Source organism: Myripristis murdjan, chromosome 24 (genome assembly GCF_902150065.1).
Source record: "Myripristis murdjan chromosome 24, fMyrMur1.1, whole genome shotgun sequence".
NCBI lineage: Eukaryota > Metazoa > Chordata > Actinopteri > Holocentriformes > Holocentridae > Myripristis > Myripristis murdjan.
In genome coordinates, this window is record NC_044003.1 from 23,578,691 (window position 1) to 23,602,577 (window position 23,887).

The 23,887-nt window shown below is 40.5% G+C and overlaps 1 protein-coding gene across 1 annotated transcript; it reads right to left on the bottom strand.

Annotated features, from left to right (window-relative positions):
- Nucleotides 1–57: 57 nt before the first annotated feature.
- Nucleotides 58–15,756, bottom strand: gpcpd1 (glycerophosphocholine phosphodiesterase 1). The gene is made up of 20 exons (XM_030047084.1): nucleotides 15,373–15,756; nucleotides 14,985–15,078; nucleotides 14,655–14,745; nucleotides 14,410–14,494; nucleotides 12,598–12,673; nucleotides 11,360–11,401; nucleotides 10,896–11,019; nucleotides 10,415–10,655; nucleotides 10,100–10,262; nucleotides 9,524–9,653; nucleotides 8,470–8,524; nucleotides 7,978–8,070; nucleotides 7,475–7,552; nucleotides 6,911–6,950; nucleotides 6,509–6,567; nucleotides 6,230–6,295; nucleotides 5,617–5,753; nucleotides 5,012–5,147; nucleotides 4,385–4,545; nucleotides 58–1,924 (listed from the first exon to the last, which is right to left on the bottom strand). Exons 2-20 carry the CDS (start codon nucleotides 15,031–15,033, stop codon nucleotides 1,726–1,728), a joined length of 2,025 nt encoding a protein of 674 aa, XP_029902944.1. The 5' UTR covers nucleotides 15,034–15,078; nucleotides 15,373–15,756; the 3' UTR covers nucleotides 58–1,725.
- Nucleotides 15,757–23,887: the final 8,131 nt, after the last annotated feature.

Genomic DNA, 23,887 nt, shown 5'->3' on the forward strand with positions numbered 1-23,887 from the left:
CACTGTCACAGGAATTGTGAACTGTTGTGAGAAAAGAAAGAAGCCACAGACAAAGCATTTAAATAGAAGCTTGTTTTTATTCATTATTCATTTGTACAATCTACTCTCTTCATTCATTCATCCAGACTTTGTTCATACATACAGAGCATGCATGACTCAAATGTGAGGTTTTGTGATGAGATCTGATACAATGAACAGTACACATACAGTACAAGAATGGACTTGTGTTTGCAATGCAGCATTTTCATTGCATTATTTTGATGCACCAATTTGACACGAAAATGATGGATTATTTGACCAAAATGACTTTGCCATACAGGAAGCATAACTTAAAGGATGGGTACTGTGTAGAGAAAATGGTTAAGTATTTGTTCTTTCTATACAGACATGACAGGCCTTGGTCTATTGCAGCAAGTGATAACCAGTGAGGTACTGGTGACATCAAGACAAGCAGCAGAAAAAAGGAGACGGCCATGATTTTTACCTATAAGGCTGCAGCATGTAAATATCAAGCACCGTCGCAAATAAAATGTCAACTTTTCATCAAATAAGGTAGATAAGAAATAATTAAGGATTATCTATATCCTTTACAAAAGCAGAGCTATAACTTAAGAATTCCCAATAGTGAATATAGTAGTTTACAGGTGCCGAGAGCCAGATGAACTGCGTTTTAACAGTCCATTCAAGAAGTCATTAATGAGATACTATCAACAGTATCTACTTAGCTGTGGACCCCTTACAAGTGCTGTAGTCTTGCCATCGAGAGCTGGGCATTCATTCATTAATGGCAACAAGCACATTCATCCAAATGCACGCCTGACTGTATGATTTGTAATGTGCTCCAGTCCCTTGGCTGTATGCAGAAAAATACAGACTTACAAAAAACAGCAGAATGGAACGACATAAGTATATTACCATGTAGTTTATGATAGCCTCTCACTATACAATCAGCATATAATCCTATGTAAAACAATATGTCTGGGAGGACCTCATATGCATTACATTTTAGCACTTCACCTATGTACAGATGTAAAATATTGGCTAATCAAACATCCTCTGGTAAGTTACATTTCTTAGTTTGATGTTATAAAGACCTCTGGGAAAAAAAAATCACTGTTGTCATGTGAAAACCTTGTAACAGCAATTTTGAGCATGCAACTCAAAGATTGTGTGGTTACTTGGACTGGAAAAAACCCTGAAAAACCCATTTATAAATAAAAACAAACAAAAAAAAATGTCCAGTGAAGTGAATAACAAGGCTGATTTTCTTGATTCTTGAAAAGTTAACATTTTAGAAACAATGCTTTTACCTCACAGCAATGATATTTTGGAACAGGCCTTATCCATTAAAATGATACTTAAAAGAATCCTTAGCACATGGTAACCTTGACAGTTTGGCAGAATGTCCCCCTCTTACCAGGAAAAATAAATAAAACACCTGTGAAGACAAAGGACTCACTCGAAATCTGTAAATGACTAAGTAGAGTGGAGTGGAGGCTGGTTCAAGTAAAGTCACCACTGTGTGACCATATATGATGGGACAAAAATGGCAAACCCCATCATAATCATTACTCGCTCAAGTCTTACCCTAAATATGTATATACACAAGACTTAATTCTTCTTTATGGACAAGTACATGCTAATTTTATCATCCCAAACCCACCTTAGTCCTTCCCAGTTTGAAAGTACAGACAGGGTGATAGGAAGATAAAGGGTGTGGGACATTTAGGAAGAGCTGAGGCCAGAATCGGACTCAGCACTGCCAGCACGGGCCTTGGAGGCCATGCAGGGCGCCGAGGAGCAGGGAATGGAGTAGCAGGAACACATAGAACTCTTCAGGGTCTCCTCTGTGATCACCTCCTGCAGAGAATGCTGCTCCTCTACCTTGAAGATGTTTGGCTGCTCTCCTTGGTCCTCGCAGATTCTGCAGGCACAAGAGGAGGCAAGCTCATCAGTCATCAGATCATCCATAAAGATTAATGTAAACTGGTGTGTCAGTTAATCTCTGTCAATCATTCTCCATACCACTGTGCAAAAAACCAAAGCGTTAAAATACAAAAAACTACAAATAAATATCACCGCCAAGTCAAGTGGAACACAATCTCACTATTAGTAATAAACTACAAAGCAAAACTATTGATATATTTGAACAGGATTGAAGGTTTTTTATGTATCAGATGACCTGAACATAAAATGGCAGAATATAAATGTAACAAGATGTTCAGATGTAAATAGTACTACAGGTCTACTCCAAACTAATTATTAGTGGAGGAGAAATGCTACAATGAATTAGCACCAAACTCATTTCATCATGCATCCACATTTCTTAATGGCAACTGCAATATGTCCACTGGCTACATATTGGCTTTATTGTGAAAAATACAAACAGCAATGCCAACAGATTCTCCATAAACTCAAGAGGTGCAAATAAACTAAGATTTTTTTTTTCCACTTAGGCCATATTTTCAATATGTAAAGGAGGTGAACAGCTACACATACAAGGCCAAAATGCAGGCTTCCCTAGAATCCAGGTGTTAATTGACACAATCCATCCTTTTCCAATTAATGAAGCATGTTTACAGGTTACACAAGGTGAGTGTGCTTGATCCAAAAGGTGGCTCTGGGCTATGAAACTTATGCACACATCAGCACTAGGCATTTAATGATTTTCCATATCCATGACTGAGTTAAGAACGGGCAAAAACAAAGTCAACTTTAAGTCCCAAATTACAGTTGAACACCAAGAACATAAAGAACATTGAAGATTTTATAGAGCTACATAAATTAACTAAGTAGATATGAATAAATGAATAAATAAACTTCACTGAAGACCAGGTTACATAAATTAAGCAAACAAAAATAAATCAGTTCACTGAAGACCAGTCACAAAAGAACAGCTGGGCTGGTGCATTCAGTTAACTACACCCTCCGTTCCTCAGTTCAGACCTTGATTTTTGAGCCACGGTTTGGTTGGACATATCTCTGGTGAATGCATCTGTTTCAGAACCTTTAGCTACACCCCAAATCAGCACATATATCAGCCTTGGGTAAATAAGATTAGATGAAAATACACATCTTGAAGTTCATACAAAGCTGACATTTCAAATAAGATTTGTCTCATGCGCTATTCAAGCCATTCACTCCTGCTGCCTCATTTGCTTCAAAATGACGCTGAGCATCATGTGCAGTGCGGGCCTGTTGTAGCAAACTCAAAACAATATACAGGCATGGGTAAGGAGGGAACCTCTATCAACTACAGAAAAAAGCCCAAAAAATGATAGACATGGCAGTTGACCAATCAAATCATTGCTATTAGAATATTCCAACTATTGTGAAAAGGTTTATCAGATAACCAACAATCATTTCCACTGAAACTGCAGAATTGACTAAGTAGAACACATGAGAAGTCAACCGTCTTGCATCATTGTTAAGGAACACTATGGTGTTCCTGCTGCATATTAATAAGTGAGATTGGGATCTCAAGCATTTGAGGACAGAACCAAAAAACATTCAAAAAGGTGGGGAGTGAGTAAATCAATGAAACACATCCAGGAACCAGAAAGACATTACGGGCATCTGGAGGACTTGGGTCAAAATATGGCACCAAGCATTCACAAATTCTGAAAGAAAGAGGCACAGTTACGACAAGAACCTAGAGATGTCAGATCTCATTATTTGAGATGATGAATGGAATGACACCTGGAATCTGCAGGGAGCTAAGGGTTAGAAGCTTAGACAATAAGTCTTTGGCCTACTGCCTGCAGGGGTCTGTAAAAATCTGTGTCAGAGTTCAAACATACTGTATGGTGCAAGTTTCACATGGTGTCACGAAACAGGGAACAAGGACGGCTGAACAAACAAGTCTAGCTGACAATTCAGCTTCAGTTGAGGCATGACCAGACAATAAGGAAGCATCTCTTTCACCCAGCTAGCAGCCAGACTTTATGTAACAGCACTTTTATCTACTAATTTCATGCTCACAAATTATATGGAAAAACAATCACACTATTTTCACCAGCAGCTATGACTCAGGCCAAATTATCAACCTGTTTGTCCTTGCTTGATTACATAAGATGGTATCTATGGATATTCTCATTTATCTATCTCGATTACATAAGCATTCAGTTGCGTGCAAAACATTGCTGATAAAACACGTGAACAACATGAACTATTCTGCCAGTACCAATTTTGCTGTGAATGCATTCATTAATCTTGATGACAGATTAATTACATGGGGTGTGGCTTGAGTAGTACACGTAGATCCAGGTAGACATAGGAGCTCAAAATACAACTGGGACAAGTGCGAGTGTTTGTCTCTCTGCCTGTGCTATAACAATGGGGCCTACATAACAGGAACAGATGTGCACACTGAGTTTTGACCCACCTATCATAGATAAGCCCATCAATGCCTTGCTCTCTCAGCTTTCTCCTGTTCTCATGGTCATTGTTGTCGTCTCCCCAGCTGAACACCACCAGGCCTTTAGACTGGGCCTCCCTAATGTAGTTGAGGTTCTTCAGCAGCTCCTCAGTGTGAGCGCTGATTCCCTGGAGGGGAGACAGATGAAGTCCAGTTAGTGACGACAAAGTGGAAGCCTGGAATTTAGGTTTCTATTTTGACAACCTATCCAAACAACGACATTTGTAGAACTGCAACCAGCACAAAATGGAGAAGTGGGAATGAAACATACTAGATAAAGTTAATGTCTGGATCTTTCAGTAGTTCATAAGGGTGTAAAAAAAAAAAAAAGTTGTCCATTCATAAAACTGAGTCTAACTGGTGATGTTTTGGTCTTGAGCCTAATTCTCTAGACTCTAGAGGCAAGTTGATGTACTACTACAAGTTTTTTTGTTTGTTTTTTTACACAGTCACAACTCAGAGTTGCATTGACATTTCTAAATCATGTGACATACTTGGTTTTATTTTTACCCACTGACAAACATTGTACAAGTAGCAAAGTACAGGTATTGACACATAACAGTAGATACCTGACTGTGCTCAACTTCCACTCACCAGAATATTCTCGCTCTGGGCGAAGCTCATGGCAATCTGAGTGGTCTGGCAGCGGATGTCCATGAGCTCAGGGTAGATGTCTGAGATACCTTGGGTCAGGAACAGGATAGGATACTTGTTCTGCTTCTGTCTCACCCTGAGGGAGGAATGATGTCAAAAAGTGCTTAGCAACTGTTGGAGAACACTCAATACCCTGATTGTTTGGACATACCACCTGTTCACTGCCTAACTTGATCAGCTGCAGACACAGTATCCTCCAGACTAAGAACCATTTAAGTCTTTTAACATTTTTACAAGAGTCTTGTTTCCAAATGTCATAAACAACCCAATGCATACCATTCACGAACTATTTGATATGACTTTACAAATGTCAGTATGCTGGGTGTTTGAGTTTCTTTGTCCAAAAGTTCAAAAAATTGAGACTAAGTGAGCAAAACTCCTCTTCCAGGAATGGGAATTAACACTAGAGTAATATAAAAAACTCAAGTCAGCCAGAGCATTTTTGCTTACCCTTTTCCTCCTGGAATAAAATGAACTTTCGACAGCACAATCTACTTTTAGCAGTGCGTGACACAAAATATCCGGAGTTACTGAAAAGTGCTTACATGGTGCAGATATCTGGATCGAAGCAGGAGAAGACTATGCGTCTTTTGCCAGCTTTCTGCAGAACACAGGACAGGATAATGTCGAGGAAAGTGTTCATGTTGAAGTAGGACGATAAGTTGCCCTCCCATGATCCATCCTGTCATGAGTAAATAAATAAATAAATAAATAAATTATCTTGTTTTACCTTTCATACAAGTGTTAGCTCAAAGCATTTGTTTTTTGAATATTTGTGTAAATCTGCTCACTTTACCAGTAAGCAGATTTACTCAAATATTTAAAGACCAAATTACATAAAATGAGAGAATGAGAAACTCATTGGAAAAAATGCAGAAAAAAACTTCATCATGATGTAAATGACACCCAAACTGACCCCTTCCCCCTGCTGAGCTTATATCCCAGAGGCATCTATTACAATACATTTTTGTTATTAGATATTCACAGTTATTAGATATCTAGCACAGAACAGAACTAAATGTCTGAGCAGTATACTTTTGGTACACAGAGTGAAATGTTACTATTGCTTATTGTACTCAAACAACCAAAACCACAAGGAACAAATGATGCAGCAACTACCATTATCTCATATTTCCACACTGACAATACATTACCCACCTTCATCTGGCAGATCCATTTCAGCTCAATGTTGAAGCCAACATGCTCAGGAACAGCTTGGAAGATCTATGGAAGAGACATTTTGTTTACTTTACTGTGACATTACAGTAGACAACAAGGAGTAAGCCAACAGGAGAAGTAGGTGACATTTAACAGAAAATTCTTGAGGTGGTTTCATTTTTAATGTTCATTTAACTAGGCATTTTTGAGGGTAAGGGGCAAGACTGACACCTGTTAATTAGGCTAATTAATAATGATCAGCACTGGGTTTGTTTTTACCTGTGACAGTGAAGGGAAAGGCTGATGCTCATCAATTTCATCTTCATCATCCAGCAGATCTGAATAACAAACAAAGAGAGGACTTTGATCACAAACAAAATACTAATTATCAACTGGCCTACTTTCCCACTGGCCTACATACATTCAGTGGCATCTCACTGTAATGCAAGCAGGGGACATACAACACAATGCTTCATTGCATCAAAAGCTTGGATTCATGTTCTGATCTATGAATGTGCAAACACCTATGCAACAAGTTTAAGGTTAATCAAAACACCTTTTGCAGCACATTGCGGGTACATCGCCATATAATGTGTCAGTATCAATTTTCAAAACTGAGACAAGTTTTTCTCTAAATTCTCTGGCTCACAGGAACAAAGTGGGAATAAAACAGTTATGTACCTTTGTGATTGTTTCCTTTCATGGCAGTAGCATGGGCCAGCTGTGGAACAAAACAAGCCATAAATCACCTACTTTATATCATGGCTATGGTGCCATAGTTGGACATTTTAACGTAAGAAAATTTGCAACTGAAACCATCTGCATTGTACTAATTTGTACTTTCGGGGAAATTGTACAGACTATGTCATGTTTAGCCAATGCCTTTAACAACTACTTTAGCAAGGTACTAATTTACTTATTGCTGTAGTAGAGCTGATCAGTGACTGATGGTATCTTGCACTTTGTCACTCCCTGGTGTGACAGTATGTGAATTTTGAGCAGGGTGTAACAGCATGCTACTGTGCTTTTAAAAGGCACCAACGTCTGACAGAGCTCCAGGAAAATCTTTCAATATGGCTTGATACAACCACAACAGACCATTTAACCAGCACCAAGCTTCTACCAGTTATGTATGCATCATTACTTAGTATTTTTCTATATTTTGTCCCATTTCCAATTGTAGTTTAGTTTCACATAGGTTTCAGTGTGTGTTTTGCAGATTTAGTTTAGGGTTAACGTTGTTACCTTCAGAAGCTGCAGCTGATCAAATGTCAGATCTTTGACTGGCACCTCAATAAGCTCCAGAGAGGTCTTGTCGTTCTTCTGTCAAGGCAAACAGAAATAATTACCCATTTTCAGCAGTTTCTGTCAAGACTTGACACATCCTCACGGGAGCAGAGAATAGCTATGTTGTGGAACTTACAGCAACAGGAATTCTGAGATAACACTACAATAAAGACCATACTCTGTTGCTGACTAAAAGTGGTTCATCATGACCATTTTTCTAAAAAGAATGAATACACGCTCAACTGCTTTGCTCAATAGAAATATACCTATAATCCAATATAAAGCTCTGAGCCTATTCTGTAAATATTTTACAGCACTGGATTTCTTTTGATGCCATAAAACATATATAATATCTATATATCTATATATCTATATATCTATATCTGTGTCTGTATCTATCTATCTATCTATATATCGATATATTAGCATCCATCATCAAGTGCAATGTCCTGGTATTTTACCTTTTTGGTAGATATGCAGCAGGTCAGATCATGGTAAACAATGGGAATGGCATCCTTGGAGAGGTGGACATCAAACTCTACATAAGCAGCACCCTGAAAGTACACAAAAGCATGATCCTTATTGAAAGAATCACACAGATCTGATTGGATATGACACTGAATTTCCAGAGAGGCAAAAAAAAGACTCACCCCTGAGCTCACCTACCAGTTTCTACCGTTTGTTCTTTGTATGTATCTTTCATTTCACCACACAGCTACAAAAATGCAACCAAAACCTGAATAAAGACCACCAGTGGCGTGCTATTAAATCCTGTGCCCCCCATGTCCTCAGTCTACTACACTGAGGTCATCTGACTGTGACTTGGTTCACTCACCTCCACACCTCACCTACCATATAGATTCCCTCAATCATGAATAAGCAAGATAATGATATAAGAGATAAGGAAACATCGTTAATTATTCATGCAGTCATGCATCAGCTGGTTAACTTACATGTTTGGCAGCACTTTTGAATGAGGCTATGGTGTTCTCCCTGACTTTGTGGTGCCTGTAAAATACAAGTTGAAAAAAAAAATGAAAAGAAAACCCTATATTGCATAGATACATATAAAAACAGATATAAGATGGATTTTTCCCTGTATAAGTGTAATCATGAAAGCACATTTTGACTATGTGGGTGAAAGGCAAGGCAGGGCTTGTGTATTTATGCATGCTGTACAATTTTTAGGAGAGAGAATGCACGCCTGTGCACACACGTATGTCAAAATGTGTCTGCAATTTTACACTGGCTGCTGTTTCATAGGCATTTTAGGTTTGCTGAGGAATCCAAGCTAACATTACCACAATGGCTACAGAATGTCCTGACTGCAAACCCACCACAATTTCCTCACTGCTTGATATTTGGTAGCGTGGACTCCACTTTTATGTTTCAATGTAATGCATTTCCATTTCCAAGGGCTGTGTTTTTATTTGCCTTTTGTTGTTTTCATTTTAGTGACATTGTTCATTGTAAACAGATATTGCTCTAGTAGTTGTGCATTGGACCTCCAAGAGATTTCTATGCAATAAAACAGTGAGGCCAGAACTGTGGTCTGTTTCATTTTCTGCTAATGGGATTTCAGTTTTGGTGGGTGGGGCTCTCTTCTTTGTCTGTGCAGCCATGGTAGCAAATGCTGCTCACACTAACTACCCACTTCTTCTTCTGTTTATTCATAACAGACCACTGTTGCTGATGCAGGAAACATGACATACGTTACTTCTTGAAAATTTGCTGAACCCCCCGCCAGTGTAAAGAACAGAAAATGTAGGGGCGCCCCACTAGCACAACATGTAGAGGGCATACCTTGTACTACTGAGACCACTCTAATTTTGAATAAAAGTGTTATAAAAACAGAATTACATTTCAAAAAATCAAATAACTGTTTTCACACAAGAGTAAATCTAATCATTTCTTTTGCATTTTGGCTGGTCAGTGGTTATGTTGCTGTTAAAAGTCTCAACAGCGACTTAGCTCAAGCTTTCATGCGTCTTTCAGTATGTGTCTCACTTGGCTGCATGTGTACTGCCCGCTCCTCGGTGGCCCACATCCAGAGCGCTGCGTTTCCTCCAGTACTTGGTGAAGCAGCTGCTCATGTTACACTGCACACCCTGGATAGGCCGGATCACCAGGTAGTCCACTGGATCAGATCAACAATCTTGGTGAAACAGGTTGTTCAAGCTGAATATTCACTTTGCAAATCAACTACTAGTTAGAAGAGTCCAGCCAAGAGCTGCCTACTTCAACTGAAAAGGTCTTGTTTTGTTCTGTCCGAATGATGACTAATTATTTTGTGACAGTTACTCTCACCATGCTACCTCCCAACTTCATGTTTTATATTATTTCAAACTTGTATTGTTGTCACATCACTGCACAAAAAAAGCGTCTGGTAAAATATATGGCAGAATTCAGGAATCTACCAATGTGGCTGGGGGACCAAAAGGTCACTTTCCCACCCTGTTTCACCTACAGGCAGATCACATGACCTGGTGCAGGGAACTGTCCTACATTCCAAATGGTTAAAAACAAACAAACAAACAAACAAACTTGCAACTGCAGAAATGTTATGTATGTGTAGAATCTCACCTCTGACTTTCCCAATGGTCTGTCTAGAGTTTCTTCCCATGATAGGAAGTGTGACCACTCCAGTGTCCTTGCCACTCTCCAAAAAGGAGGAGGAGAGGAGGCAAGCTGTGCCAACATGCCCCGGATGAGCGTCTCCCTGGACGACAGGCTCACTCAGGTCCTCCTGTGAACAAAGATGTGGCATCAGTACAATGATGATAAAGTGTAACCAGCAAAAACTTACATTTTGTTACTGTCTGTTTTGTTTTTGTTTACGATTTTTTCCCAGACTAGTGAACTGATCATGACCAGACAGCTTGAGGATGCAGGGATTACCTCAAAGAACTCGAAGGTGAGCTCAAGGTTGTCAGGGTCCATGGTGTGGATGCTGTACTCGGTCCACTGGGAGGGCTCCAGGGCATACCCACACTCAGGCTGGGAGTGACGTGACTTGTAGCCACTGCCACTGATCATACTGATCTCCAGAGTGGTGGTCATCTTGTGCCATGATGAAGGGCTGAGCTCATCTTCCTCCTCATCATCCTCTTCCTCAATACCCTCTAATGTCAGCTTGATCCTAGGGAGATAAGCAAGTAAATAATTAAGTCCATGAATAAACATGGACAGGCTGATACAAATATATAAAGCACATATAAATTGTGCTTTAACTGATAGTTGTTAGTTAGCTAACAGGCAAGACTCCTGTGTGCACTTAAGGTAACAGTAATACAATAATGCTTCACTGATCCGTCTCATGTCCCTTTCAACTAGAACTTTCACTGAGTGGTGTTAAATTCGATCTGGGTGTTAGCCCAACCTGAAGCGAGACTTCTTGAATTTCTTCTTGGTAATGGACACAGGAGACTTCTTGGAGTGATGTAAACGTAGACGAATCTCTGTCTGGCACGTCAGCCATCCAGAGTCTACACAGTTCACCCCATCTATAGAGGAGGAGGACGCAGACAGAAAGAAACTGATGAGACTTTAGACACACAGTGTGTCCCACAACAGCTAACTATAGAAATGGCTGCATTGACAATAACAGGTAGGAGGAACGGTGTCAGTGTTATGAAGAGTGACCTTAAAGTGTCAGCAGCTCAAAATAGGAACAAGTCAACAATGTAATCTATGGTGATTTTCAATTTCTCAGAGAGACTAAGTAACTTCTAAGCTGAGACAACTTTAGCCTCAAGTAATTTAGTCTAACCATGTCTCAGGGCTTATACTTGAGCCACTATGAGTTGCGTAATGTAGTGAGTTCGACTTCTATATTCAACTTACTGTGAATTCCAAACTGTCCATCATCAACATTCAGCTGTGACTCTGCAACAAGGCAAAAATATATTAGAGAGGTGACAGAAGAATTTCACCCATGCAACAACTAAAACTGAGGATCAATCAAAACAGAGCATTTTCAATGTGCAGTTATCTGTTGACAGCACCACAAAAATTCTCCCTGTCCCAATTTGGCCTCAACATCACTGAACTTATAAAACAAGATTTTACCACTCAATGATCTGCTCTGAATTGGATTCACCTCCTCAGTTTCAAGATTGTTGATGGAATTAATCACACATTTAATTTGAATATATCATGAACTACAACTCTAAAGTGAGTATATCATTAAAGTTAATTTAGCAGATGGTTAATAAAACTATATGGACAGAAAGACAGCAAACACTTCCACACATAATAAAAAAAAAAAAAAATAAACCCCATGACTGCAACAAATTTCAGTTCTACTGAAAAAAGGGAAGCTTTTCAGTGGGATTTGCTTGGGAAAAAACAGTACCAGGGGTAAGGGAGGGAGGCCAGGGTCACAAAGGACATCAAGCAGGGTGGGGACATGGCTGCAACCAATGTTTTTTCCTATCAAGCTCGTTTTCAATGAGCTTTGTCTGAGGTGGGCCGACACAAAGGCGTTTTGACTAGAGGGATCTACAGTATCAGGCTGCGGCATCTACTACAGTGTTTCCTCTATGGCTATAGAGTATTCCAGCAAAGCATTCTCCCCGACCCCCTGCCTCAGCAAAAACACACACACACACATCACACACATCACACACATCACACACATACACACACACACACATACACACACATACACACACACACACACACACACACACACACACACACACACACACACACACACACACACACACACACACACACACACACACACACACATTTACGAGGAGCTCCAAAGGCTACTGGTCAAGTATTTGTGGAGCAGAGGAAACAATGCAGTCAGGAGCAGGTATGTTAACTTTGACACAGAAGTTGCCCATAACAACAGATTTAAGATCAGATTAGCTAATTTCCAAAATACTAACCGTCTTCGTGCGGGATAAGCACAATCTGACCCTGCATCATTGGTGAAGGGCAACTTTTATCGACAGTGCTAGGAAAGGGAATGGGAGCTCTACAGGTTTTTTTTTTTTTTTTTTTTTTTGGTCTATAAGGCACACTTCACCAAACCCAACCAAACCGTGCACTGTTTTCTGGTGTTTCTATACCTGTGGGGCTCATCGTGCGTGGCTGCTGATGGGTCTCCCACAAATTGACTATCACTTGACAGGGACCACCTGCACTCTGCAATTCCAATGTTTAGTACAGTGTTAGGGCTTTCAGATCAGATACAGTGAACTAGTTTTCAGTCTGGTCTCCAAGCTGTCCTTGGACCAGAGTGTGAGAAAGGAATTAGAGCTGGTATAGTCACCAATCCCCAGCTAGGGCAGTCAGCCACCATGGGTTGAAATCTGAAAAGTGGATTTGTTAGTGAAGAAGAAAAGAACTTGGAATCATTGCTTCAGGTACATAATAGGCTGCTCTTCATACATCTGTGTAGCAGCGATATCACTAACCATACCAACAATTTATTTTCCAGTTACACACTAACAGGACTAGTGAAAATAGTAGCCTACACTGCTCAAGTCTACAGCTATGTGAGTCAAAATTGCATTGAATCATTTTATCGCATATTTAGTGTAAAAATCAACCTGCCAGTGCGACGAGATAATCCCACTGTTGTCGGAAATTTCTTGATTAAAGTGTTGTTTGTTACTACTAATGGGTTGATTTGCTTTATTTCAACATATTTATAATTGTTCCCAGAAAAAAAATCCTTAAACACTTGATACTGCATTGGAAATAAGTAGGATTATGGCATCCCAGTGGTAGATTTTCTTCACTATTTTGAAAAGGAAAAACAAGGATTTATCACTGATATGAGACAAAATGACTAAAATGGAGTTTTAGCAAACTGTATCATGTACCTGGTTAATTTTGCTGCTACAGTTTACTTCCACAGGCATTAGAGCTATTGAGCTGTTAAGTGTGACTCAAAATGTATATTTTATGTACAAAGGGGGCAAATGGGTCCTGTTCCGACCTGGCATCAACTATTAAAAGCAAGCCATGACGCCATTGGCAAGATTCAGCTCACATCGACTTGAGGCCTAAGTAATTTCAATGGAAAAGCTTTAAAAAGAAAAAAAAAAAGAAAAAAAAAAAAGAACAGTACAAACACAGAGGAGAGGGAGACACTACGGCCCTATCTCATAAATGTGAGCTCCACCCTGGAATGTAAGCAAAAACAAGCCCAGTCAGGGCAGAGACGAGGCGCCACTTCCTGCAAAAACACTGGGAAAGCACTAGCTATTACACAGCAGGTCACGCTTTATCTGTCTCTTCCTCTTTTTTTTTCAAGGAAATTCTATCCCTAGTATGTTTGTGTGTATCTCTGCAATGTAGGCTGGCTCAGAAACATGTGGAAAGGCTCACGTGCTTAGATTAGAGCGAGCCAGCTGGCAGAGAGCCCGGCCTGGCCATTCCACAGCTTAGACCTAAGGTTATTTCTACAGAGGATAAACACAGATGTTGGGAAAGCAACACAAAGAGCATGTGAGTGGTCCTCCCTTTAACTGTGGCTCGTGTAAAGCTTTCCTACTGCTCACTTCAAAAGACACTGGACACACTTTGGCTCACAGTGACTTGACACGTAATCTATAACAAGCTAGGAAAACAGTTTCACCCCCTCCTGCTGATGAGCTGCAAAAAGGAAATACATCAATCAACAGAGTGGAAACATCTGCAATCAAACATCATGCATCAAAACATAGACAGCAGGGCAAAAGCAGGTTTGACAGTATCACACAATCAAGTGAAGCAGTAATAATCATTTCGGTAATTCATAGCCAATACAGCTTTATGTTCAGACACAGATTAGCCGTAACAGCCAAGTAATCAAGTTGACGCCTACGCTCAATTCGACTTGGCTGTATTCTGTGAGTCAGCGACAAGATTTAGACAGCAGATTCTCAGCTCACCTTTGACTCCAGGAAGAAACCTTTGAAATAGCGGTACTCTGAAACAACTCCTCTAGGTACAGTGATGGTCTTAGTCCACATTGTGCTGCCAGGGGAGACGACACACATTATTAGCCCATAAAATAAACAATAAAGTGGGTCACAGAAAGTCTGGTTCTTTCCTGGTGAAAAAAAAAAAAAAAAAAAAAGTCACGTTTTAAAGAGCAAGCTGTTATGACTAAATCAGGCAGACATGTTTAACCCACCCATCATCTCCAACAGGCTGTAAGGTCACAGCTCTCTGATGGGACCAGCCACCCAGGGTCTCACAGCTACCAACAACGGCAATCACCTCACCTAGAAATATTCACAATATCGCAACATTACCTACTGCATAAAGAGAGTTAAGAAAGAGAGACTGTTGCAATTTGCAAATGACAAATCCTTCTGGGCAAATTTGACACAGAGGGTACTGGGCTTTTCAGTCAAAGTAAGTGAGTCACAAAATCTTCTATGCTTCTATATTAAATAGTATACAGATTTTCACAAGTACACGCAGCACCAGATGACAGCAGGTGTTATGTCTGCCAGCATACCTGGAGATGTTTCTCCTCTGACTGCCAGGGTCACTTGACAAGTCTCCATGGTTCACACGCAGGCACAGATATGAAGATTGGCAGCGCAAACAAGCTGCAAACCAAAGACTGTTAAACTTGGTGCTTCATCCCACATGTTAAATAAACTTATCAACGGTGAACCCCGCTTTAAAACAAATGACGTAACGTTAAATAAAACCCACAACATCCGCCCTGGCCAACTGTGGCTGCAGGCTGCTTTAACTTTTGACCTCTGACTGAGGGAGAAGTCACTAACTGGTGAACTTTAGTTTTCACATTATGAGCAACACATGTCAACAGAGCCGCAAATACTCAAAATAACGAGCGTACTCGAGCAAAAGCAAATAAACGGCGTGCTGTGGATTACCTTGTCGGTTTTGGCGGTGGTGTGTCGGCTCGTAGCAGCCTTGAAGATGGAGGATAGTCAGCGAGGCCGGCTGTAATGTTGGCTATCCCACTGAGACGCATCGGTCCACGGAGCAACACTGGCAGGTCCGCCCGCTGCTAGCCATTGTTGTCCTGTACCGTTAATCAAACCAGCATTCGACAGCAGGCCTAATATTGGATGAAAAATGATAATAATAATAACCGCAATATTTTTTTCCCTGTCTAAAAGTCTCTCCTGGGTTAACGAGACGGCCTGAAGCTGCAGTCTGACGTTACAAACCGGTACAACTCAGTTAAAACAAAGGCTGACCAACACTGGGCAGATTTGGCACGACGCCTGCTCGCTATCAAACGCCAGTGTCAAGTGCCACAGAGTTAGATGGAGCACTTCCGGTGTCATCCTTCAAAATAAAGTAACGGAGAACACGTTGGAATGTTGGACATAGGAGAATGTGCAGCTTCAAAGAGGAGGGCACACCGCGTTGTTTGCTAATGTTAAGGATGAGTCTGAGGAAGGTTCATGGTGTCAGCTCTGCATGCCAAGGCTCTTAAATGTCTCTTAAATCCCTTTTTTTGGTATGGCATGTCTATAAAAACAAAAATGGAGCTAAATGCCCTCATATGTTGGGTTATGATGGAACAAAAGAGTTGTACTGAACTCAAAGGTTTTTTTTATTTGTCATTTCCTTAGTACTGAGTACAAGAGAAACGAAATAGTGTACTCCTAGGTTAAAAGCAGTACAAAGATCAAGGTCATAAAAATATAAAATATAAAAATCCTATATAATAATAATAATAATAATAATAAATAGATAAAAAAAAAAACCTCACAAAGAATGTGTAAGTATATCATGTATTAATAATCACAAAAGATAATGTTAGAGTCTATATCAGAATGCCAAAAATATACAAATTCTCCTACATTAAAATCTTAGACCAGCCGACTCGGAGGGATGCATGCCTTGCATGTGAATTGAAACATTTTCAGGGGTACAAAGGTGTGTTTTACAGAACGGGTGACTATGTTTTTCATGTCCATGAAGACATATGCAAGATGTTGAATATGCAAAGCTGCCAAAAAGTACAAACTCACACCAAACTAGAACACTATTTAGTGCCTTATAAATTGCTACTCATTTAACATGCATGGACACCAAGGAGCTCCCAATCTGTAACCTGTGAAAAGAAGCCTCTTTAATAGACTTAACAGACTTTTATAAGATTGTAGACAACAGTGTCTAGTGTAATCTTGAAGGTGGGAAGTTTGGGAGACCTAGTCTAACACGGGACAAACATGGGGCATTTCATTATTTGCCTATTCTCACTGGCATGAGAGCAGTCAATGAAGCTCCACTTCCATAATATATGGTAACAATTTGCCACTGCTGCAGGTTTTATGCATTTGTTTTACAGAATAGTATAGCTTTTGTGTTCCATCTAGCTGTATCCTCAGAGTCTGGCAACAACTGCAAAGCATGGCAAACTATTCTATTTCATAGGGACATGCTATGCAACATAATTCAATCTTTATGTAATACTTTCACGTATTTATTGAAGTGGTGAAGCCTTTTCAATATAATTACAGATGACTTTTTGCCCTACAATTGTTAGTGACCCATTTTTCATAAGTGAGAAATTTTATGCATTTATTTTGAAGACAAACCACCAGAACTTCCTGTATAGTTTTGTCTCTTTCTGGCTAACTTCACATAGCTGGTTCATACCGCCCTGTACCGGATTCGGGGTTTGCGGGATGCTGCCTTCGTGAACATCGGAAACAGCGCCATTACCAGTTGATCTAGCATTAACTACTCAAGAAAACTGTAAACAGGATTTAATTTGGTCACGATTTCGTGTGTTAACCTAGTTAACTATTGATTAGGGGACGGAGGCCACGGGAACCATGTCACCATTTGCTAATAAAGGGGGTGATTTAAGGACTTTGTGAAAAATAACTTACATAATATTAATGGTCAGTTACGAATTTCTCTCCTTTCCATGTGGTCAGGGCTGTACAGGATAACTCTGTGCGACTTAATAAAGGGAAAAAACAGCTACCAAAACTTTTCCTACGAAGTCCATTTTATAATAGTTTCCGAGCAAATGACATTCAAGGGCGCATCAATTCATATTCACAACTACAAGTACAGATGTAGGAGCTTACCAAGGGCGCCTGAATGCAGCACTCGTGAGTTTGCCCCCCATTATCGTTAGTTTAAGAAAATAAAAGACGATAAATTAAACTAAAAAAACGACGATGTGTGTTAACTAACGATGTGGCATCCACTGCCAATAATCCGGTGTGTGAAAAAGACTTTAGTGATGCACCAGTTGATTAAAAGCACCTTGTTTTGACGCCGCGTTGGCCTCGGGTACAGCAGAAACGTGATGTTGTTGACGTTGACGTCACTAGACATGTGACACGGACTGCAGGACAGGGCGGAGGTGCTGAAAACCTGTGGGTGACAATCCATCAAACATAGGAAAAACGAAGAAAATGGAGCTGGGGTTTGACTGCAACCGAGAAAACAGCAAAGCCCGTGTTTTGACGCAGTGCCGAGGCGTACCTGAAGTAATCGCTACTGTTTTTCACCGAGGACGTGAGCCCCCCAACCCCCCACCAAAAATACTTTCACATTCATAATCACGCCCATTCCCCTTCATATTTCATATGTCGCATTGTAGGCTTCTTGTGTTGCTCTAGAGAGCATGGACACGTTGCATTTATCATTAAACCATACAAATACATATTTAAAATAAACATTTTCCTGTAATGTCTCATCTGTATCTGCTTGCTTGCTGCACTTCATTTCAGCTGCATTACGTTTTGCCTACTGGCTATGACATATGAAAGCCATGCACTTTGCTTTTCAGCTGCACAATTACATCAAATCAAAGTGTTTCGCTGTTTTGTGCACCATGCATATTTTCCCGTAAGTCAGCAGGACATGTGGTATCTCTGAAAATCTCACTATCTCTACTACATTTGCAAGTGAAGCTCTGGCCTGTTGCTGTAAATGTACTCACATCAGCTATTAAAACTGTCAGCATAGTGGAAATTTGCCTTACTCTCTCCTGGCTGCCAGTACGGTCCAGCAGGTTAAGGTTTGCATTGTGTCACAAGCAGCGACATTTTAATTAATGGCCTGATTGTTTAACAGTAAGCACAGATTATTCGGTGACCCGTAGCCTATATAGCCAGCCAGCCAAGTGCTTGCCAAACTTGCCAAAATCTCTGCGCCTGCATTGCTGCCAGGTGTTGTAGCCTAGATCAAACACTGGATATTTGTCCCGAAAAATATAGAATTATTGGTATACAATGGAGGGCACAATTAGAAAAAACAAAAAACAAAAACTGGCTCTCACTTTTCCAGGGGTTAAAGGGCCTATGTGCAGTTTTAACAGCGTTACAACAACAAAGTAACCTTACAATGTTGTAAATATCCCCATGTATTTATGGATGTTCCAGCTCTGCCATGCACAAACAGAAACTTAAAAGTCTTCCAAAAAGCTTGTGGGGAACTTGGAGTTCAGAAAACCCAGTTATCACCAGTTAATAGATTACAACTAGATATAAGGAGTTGAAGGTCATGTAAAATGGAATTTACTCATTCGGAGGTTGTAAAGATATGCCTTCCCGGTTGTGTTGGACATAAAATTATGGTGGGCAGAGAGAGAGAGAGAGAGAGAGAGAGAGAGAGAGAGAGAGAGAGAGAGAGATTTAACCAAATTTTAGCCCATAGTGCCCTCCAGTGTCCAGATGAACATACTGCACCATGCCATTGGAAAGAGAGGGAACAAAACCACACAAACAAAAAATGTCTCTTTATAAGAAAATGTACCCGTGAGACAGAAGATGCCATATATTATTATAAACCCTAACCGTCTTATGTGGCGTGCAACAGGTCTGTTATGCACAGCCAGTATCTGTAGTGTCTGCAGCCCAGAAGGGGGGGGTGGGTGAGTTCTGATGAGTCAGGGATTACAGTCTCCCTGCATGGTGTTTGCTCTGGAAGAGACACTGCAGAGCACTAATGAGGAAAAGCGATGAGGATTTTCATTTCCGGGTGGACTGCTCCTTTAAGTGGGCCGTATTCATCCATGCCTATCCGTTTTAATGAACACCGGTGGGACTGCGCTGTAATGAAACAGGGGGCAGGTCTCAAGGAGGGGAAGAGAGAGAGAGAGAGAGATGCTCATCTGACCCGGCAGAAGGCTCAGTAACCTCTCTGCAAAACTGTCCTGCATTTGTGTTTTAGCCTGTCGACATGAAAGAAAAAAAAAATCTTGATGCTGCTGCTGTTGAGATGCTGCTGCCGTGCATACAGCAGTCTGTTTGCCTTGGTATCTGTAACAGTGGTTCAGCACCAAGCAGTGACTAATGTGGGCAGGGAGGGAGGGAGAGAGCTTGATGAAAGGAGGAGAGAAACAGAGAGAAAGCGTGATGAGTGGAGGGACTGCAGCACTATGAATATTTAAGTCTGTTTCTCAGAGCCAAGAAGTCGTCTCATTACCAGACACTTCCACCACGCAGTCACAACTTTACAGCCCTCCGAGCGCATCCCTCATGCGTGCCTGCCACAGCGCACGCTCTAAATGTTTTTATTTGCACTTTCAATTCACATTCGTGTCCCGTAATCTCCCAGTACTGTGTCACGCCTGGCTTAATTTACCAAAAAGGCTCACAGTCATTTTTTCAGTAGACACTCATCTCAAATTTGGCAGGGTTCTCCCTCTGAAGGCTGTGTGTGCTTTTACTGAAATTAGCTATTTTATGTAGCAGAAATCCTTTGAGGTTCCAACCAAATTACCCATGTTAGATTTGATGCTAAATGGGTTGCAAAACAGACAAAATAAAGTGAGATTTACTACGGTAATGATAAATATACACCATAGCTTTGCCATTTATCTACAAAGCCTGGAGTAAATAATGTACCTGTCACTCTTCTGTCATAAATTCAGCTAATTTATTCGATACTGGTCAGCATGTTGTTGATTTGCTTATGCACATTTAGTGGAGGGTGTTGCTCCATCACTCCATCTCTTATTGGTTTTTATGATCTCTGAAAATAACAAGCAAAACCTATAGGCTAAAAATGCCCTTTTCAGCTGGAATAACTGTAATTCACCCACATTCACTCATGGATTGACATAGTCCTGGATTTATATTAATCCAGATGTAAATGATTTGATTTCCAAGTCAACGTTCAAGTTCAAAAATAATTTTAAAGAAGTTTAAAGAAGTTTTATCTTCAGTTTCCTGCTGTTTGTCAGAGGAAAAGCAGCATCCATCCTGTTTCTCCTCCAGTTCCACAGAGTTTGCGCATTTTCTAAATCCACGCCAGGTTTTATGAGCACAGTTACAATTAGAGTGATAATTCACAGCTCTTTTATAAACTACTACTCTATTATGACACCCTCTTTCAGCAGCTAATACCATACAACAGTGATTCAACCCGCTGCCAGATCATAAAAGCGTTCACTCTTCCTTTTCTAAACTCCTGTGAGGTTAGAGGGGCTTTTTTTCCAAACAGGCACAGACATGATGAAACTCCCCAGGCTGGAGGTCTGCTGCATTTCTTTCATCATCCTCAAAGCGGTCCGAGCCACTGGGTAAAAAGGTGCCATCTACCATTTTGCTATAAAGCCTGAGGCCACAGATGGAGCACCTTCACGTCTTTGACCGGGCCAGGCCTGTACCTGGCTGCTGACCACACAGCATCCAGCAGCTCAGCGAGAGCAGCTAGGCAGCTTCAGTCAGAGTCACAGTCAGATTACCAGCCAAGTAGGCTGGCACATAAAGGGAACTGAACTTTGTGTGTTGATCCAATATGTCACCTGAAATATAAAACAACCAAAATAATTTCAAATCATAGAGTAGGGGTAAAAAAAAAAAAAAAAAAAAAAAATCAAGTAGAACTTTAGTCACTGGGTTATTTCTCCTCAAAATGCACACTGCTTTCTTCAAACGCACAGAACTTTATTTCAAACCCTAGGAGAGTCCCCAAAGTTTCCAAAGATACCAACATATATCCTTCTGAATTACAGAGAAATGTGTTCAAATGATGCACAGGACATCCACAAATATAAGTAATATCAAGCCACTACATCTCTATGCAGTTTAATCACAATGAGTCCTACAATGTTTCGATAAAATATTGGTCATCTGAATAAAATGAGGAATTTTACTGTATATGGGAACAGCTGAATATGACTCTAGCATGGTAACTGGATTCATTTTGACATCTTTACTGAAGGTCAACAGATCAACTGGCGTGTGTGAGGCCGTCTCTGACACCGTAATGCCTGTAGAATGATCCCACCTAGTGGTCATGCGTACACAATTGCTCTCTGTCTTTCTCCCACTCTCACTGTCTTGTATCTGCATTTGCAACAATGTATAATTCATGTCCAAAAGACAAACCTGGCATTTGAAAGCTCTCAGGACCTTACAATAGCTCTTGCAAAGTGCCTGGAAGTTGAGAGGAAAGGGGATATAATGTCAATTTCAAATGAGAAAATAAAAGCAACTCCTCAAGGCTGAGGGCTAAAACTGATAAAATATGACTCCGGAAGAGCTGAAACCATCCCCGATGAGCCACAAACGCTGAGTTATCATTATCATTCCCCACTGAAATGTTGATCACAGGCGCAGCGTTGCGTAAAACCCTATTTGAGAATGGCTGCACAAAATCCCACACCCAAACGCAAACTTGAATAATGTACTATGTGTTTTCTCAATGAGACACAAAGAAGACAATTAAAGAAAGCATAAAGCTTTTAAAGTGGAAATGATCCTTATTAGATTAAAATACCATTAGTGTGGACAGACAAGTGGTCAAAGGGGGCCACAGGGAAAATTCATGGCTCCACAAATCAGAGCATCACTAACATACAACCTGCCTGTCAAAGTCAGTGAGACGGAGGAGAAGAGTACTGACATGCAGAGAGGGATGGAGGGGAAAGAGAAATCTTAAGATGTTATTTCTATTGTTGTTTTTTGCAGGAAAAAAAAAGCTCTTTCAGTGAGAGCTGATTTCACGGCACTGACAATTGCGTGCAGGCTTTTGTACACACACACCACAAGCACACAGCGTAACCCAGTGTAAACACAATGGCAGCTTGAGGGCTTTTGAGCAGGTGTGTGGATCAGTGTTGCGATAGTGTGATGATGAATTCATCCAGGGGCCATGTTCAATTTCCTCAGAAAGAGGAGAAGAAACGGTGCAAGTGTAATTCCAGCCTGTGTGTGTGTGTCACCTGGTGTTGCTCATAGTAATAGTTCTGAGTAATGGTACAACGCCGTCACACTTTTTATTAGGCGCCAACAAAATGTGACAGACCCAAGTCACAGGTAGTTTCACACTGAAAACATCCTTTTCTCTGCAGACAGGCTTCTTCGGTGAAAATTTTCCATGTACACATCAGAATTAAACATTTTACTGACAGTTTTAAAATATGGATTATCAAAAATACTGTGAAGCTAAAGTTAGATAAACATTACATTTTGAAATTATCCTCCTTTAAAAGTTCTGTTACATGTTTGAGATTATACAAAACATCATAAACTCAGTATAATTCTGCTGACCGGAATGTGGAGCCAAAATATTGTGCACAACATCCTGTTAAATTGAATGGAAGATAAAGCCACACAATTAAGAAAATACATGCGCAACAAATAGAGGCTCCAAACCAGGATACAGAAACTCTTATAATACAAAATCAGTAACATTTATTCATGTTATATTCAGTGCATCACATGAAAAAAGCACTGAGAAGATATAGGAACACAATACAAAGCTGTAATATGCTATGTGTTTCAAACTAGGCTCTTCCTCAGGCAGCATTTAATTAATTTGTCTACTATGTACAATATTATATATATATTAAAAAAATTAACAAAGATAAGTGCATACATACAGAATCGTGCATGATGTCACACTGTGGCAAACCCAAGAAATACACACAAGTCTGTTTCTGATCAGCAAATGCAACAGTTTATTGGAGAGAGCTGGAAAACAAAAGCTCACAGTCCCTCCATCCAGGGGAGCTTCTCCTCCATCAGTCACCTCTTAGATCCTTCCTCCGGGGGGATTCACCAGATCTTTAAACACTAAACAGACAAATCACTGAATCAACCGGTTTGTCCAGTCCAAACCTCATGGGAATTTCAGGGCTCTTCGGCTTGCACCTCCTTCCATTTCCATCCCCCTGTCTGAAAGGGGCTCTTTAAGCACGACTTGGCTTGAGTGCAGATTACCAGCACCGGTTGGGTCTCCAGGTCTGGAGCAGCTGGCCGTTGTAGTAGCGTCCCTCCACCACTATTCCCAGTTGGCGCTGTTTCCCTTTACCTACCTCGTGGGTTGATACTCCACAACATATGGTGCACAATCAGCTTTGAATAAACATCACAATTTTAGTTTTCAAGGAGTTTTCTGAGTGTATATTTTCTTCTTTTCTCAGCCTGGTTGGAAGAACTATTTTTGGTCAGATAA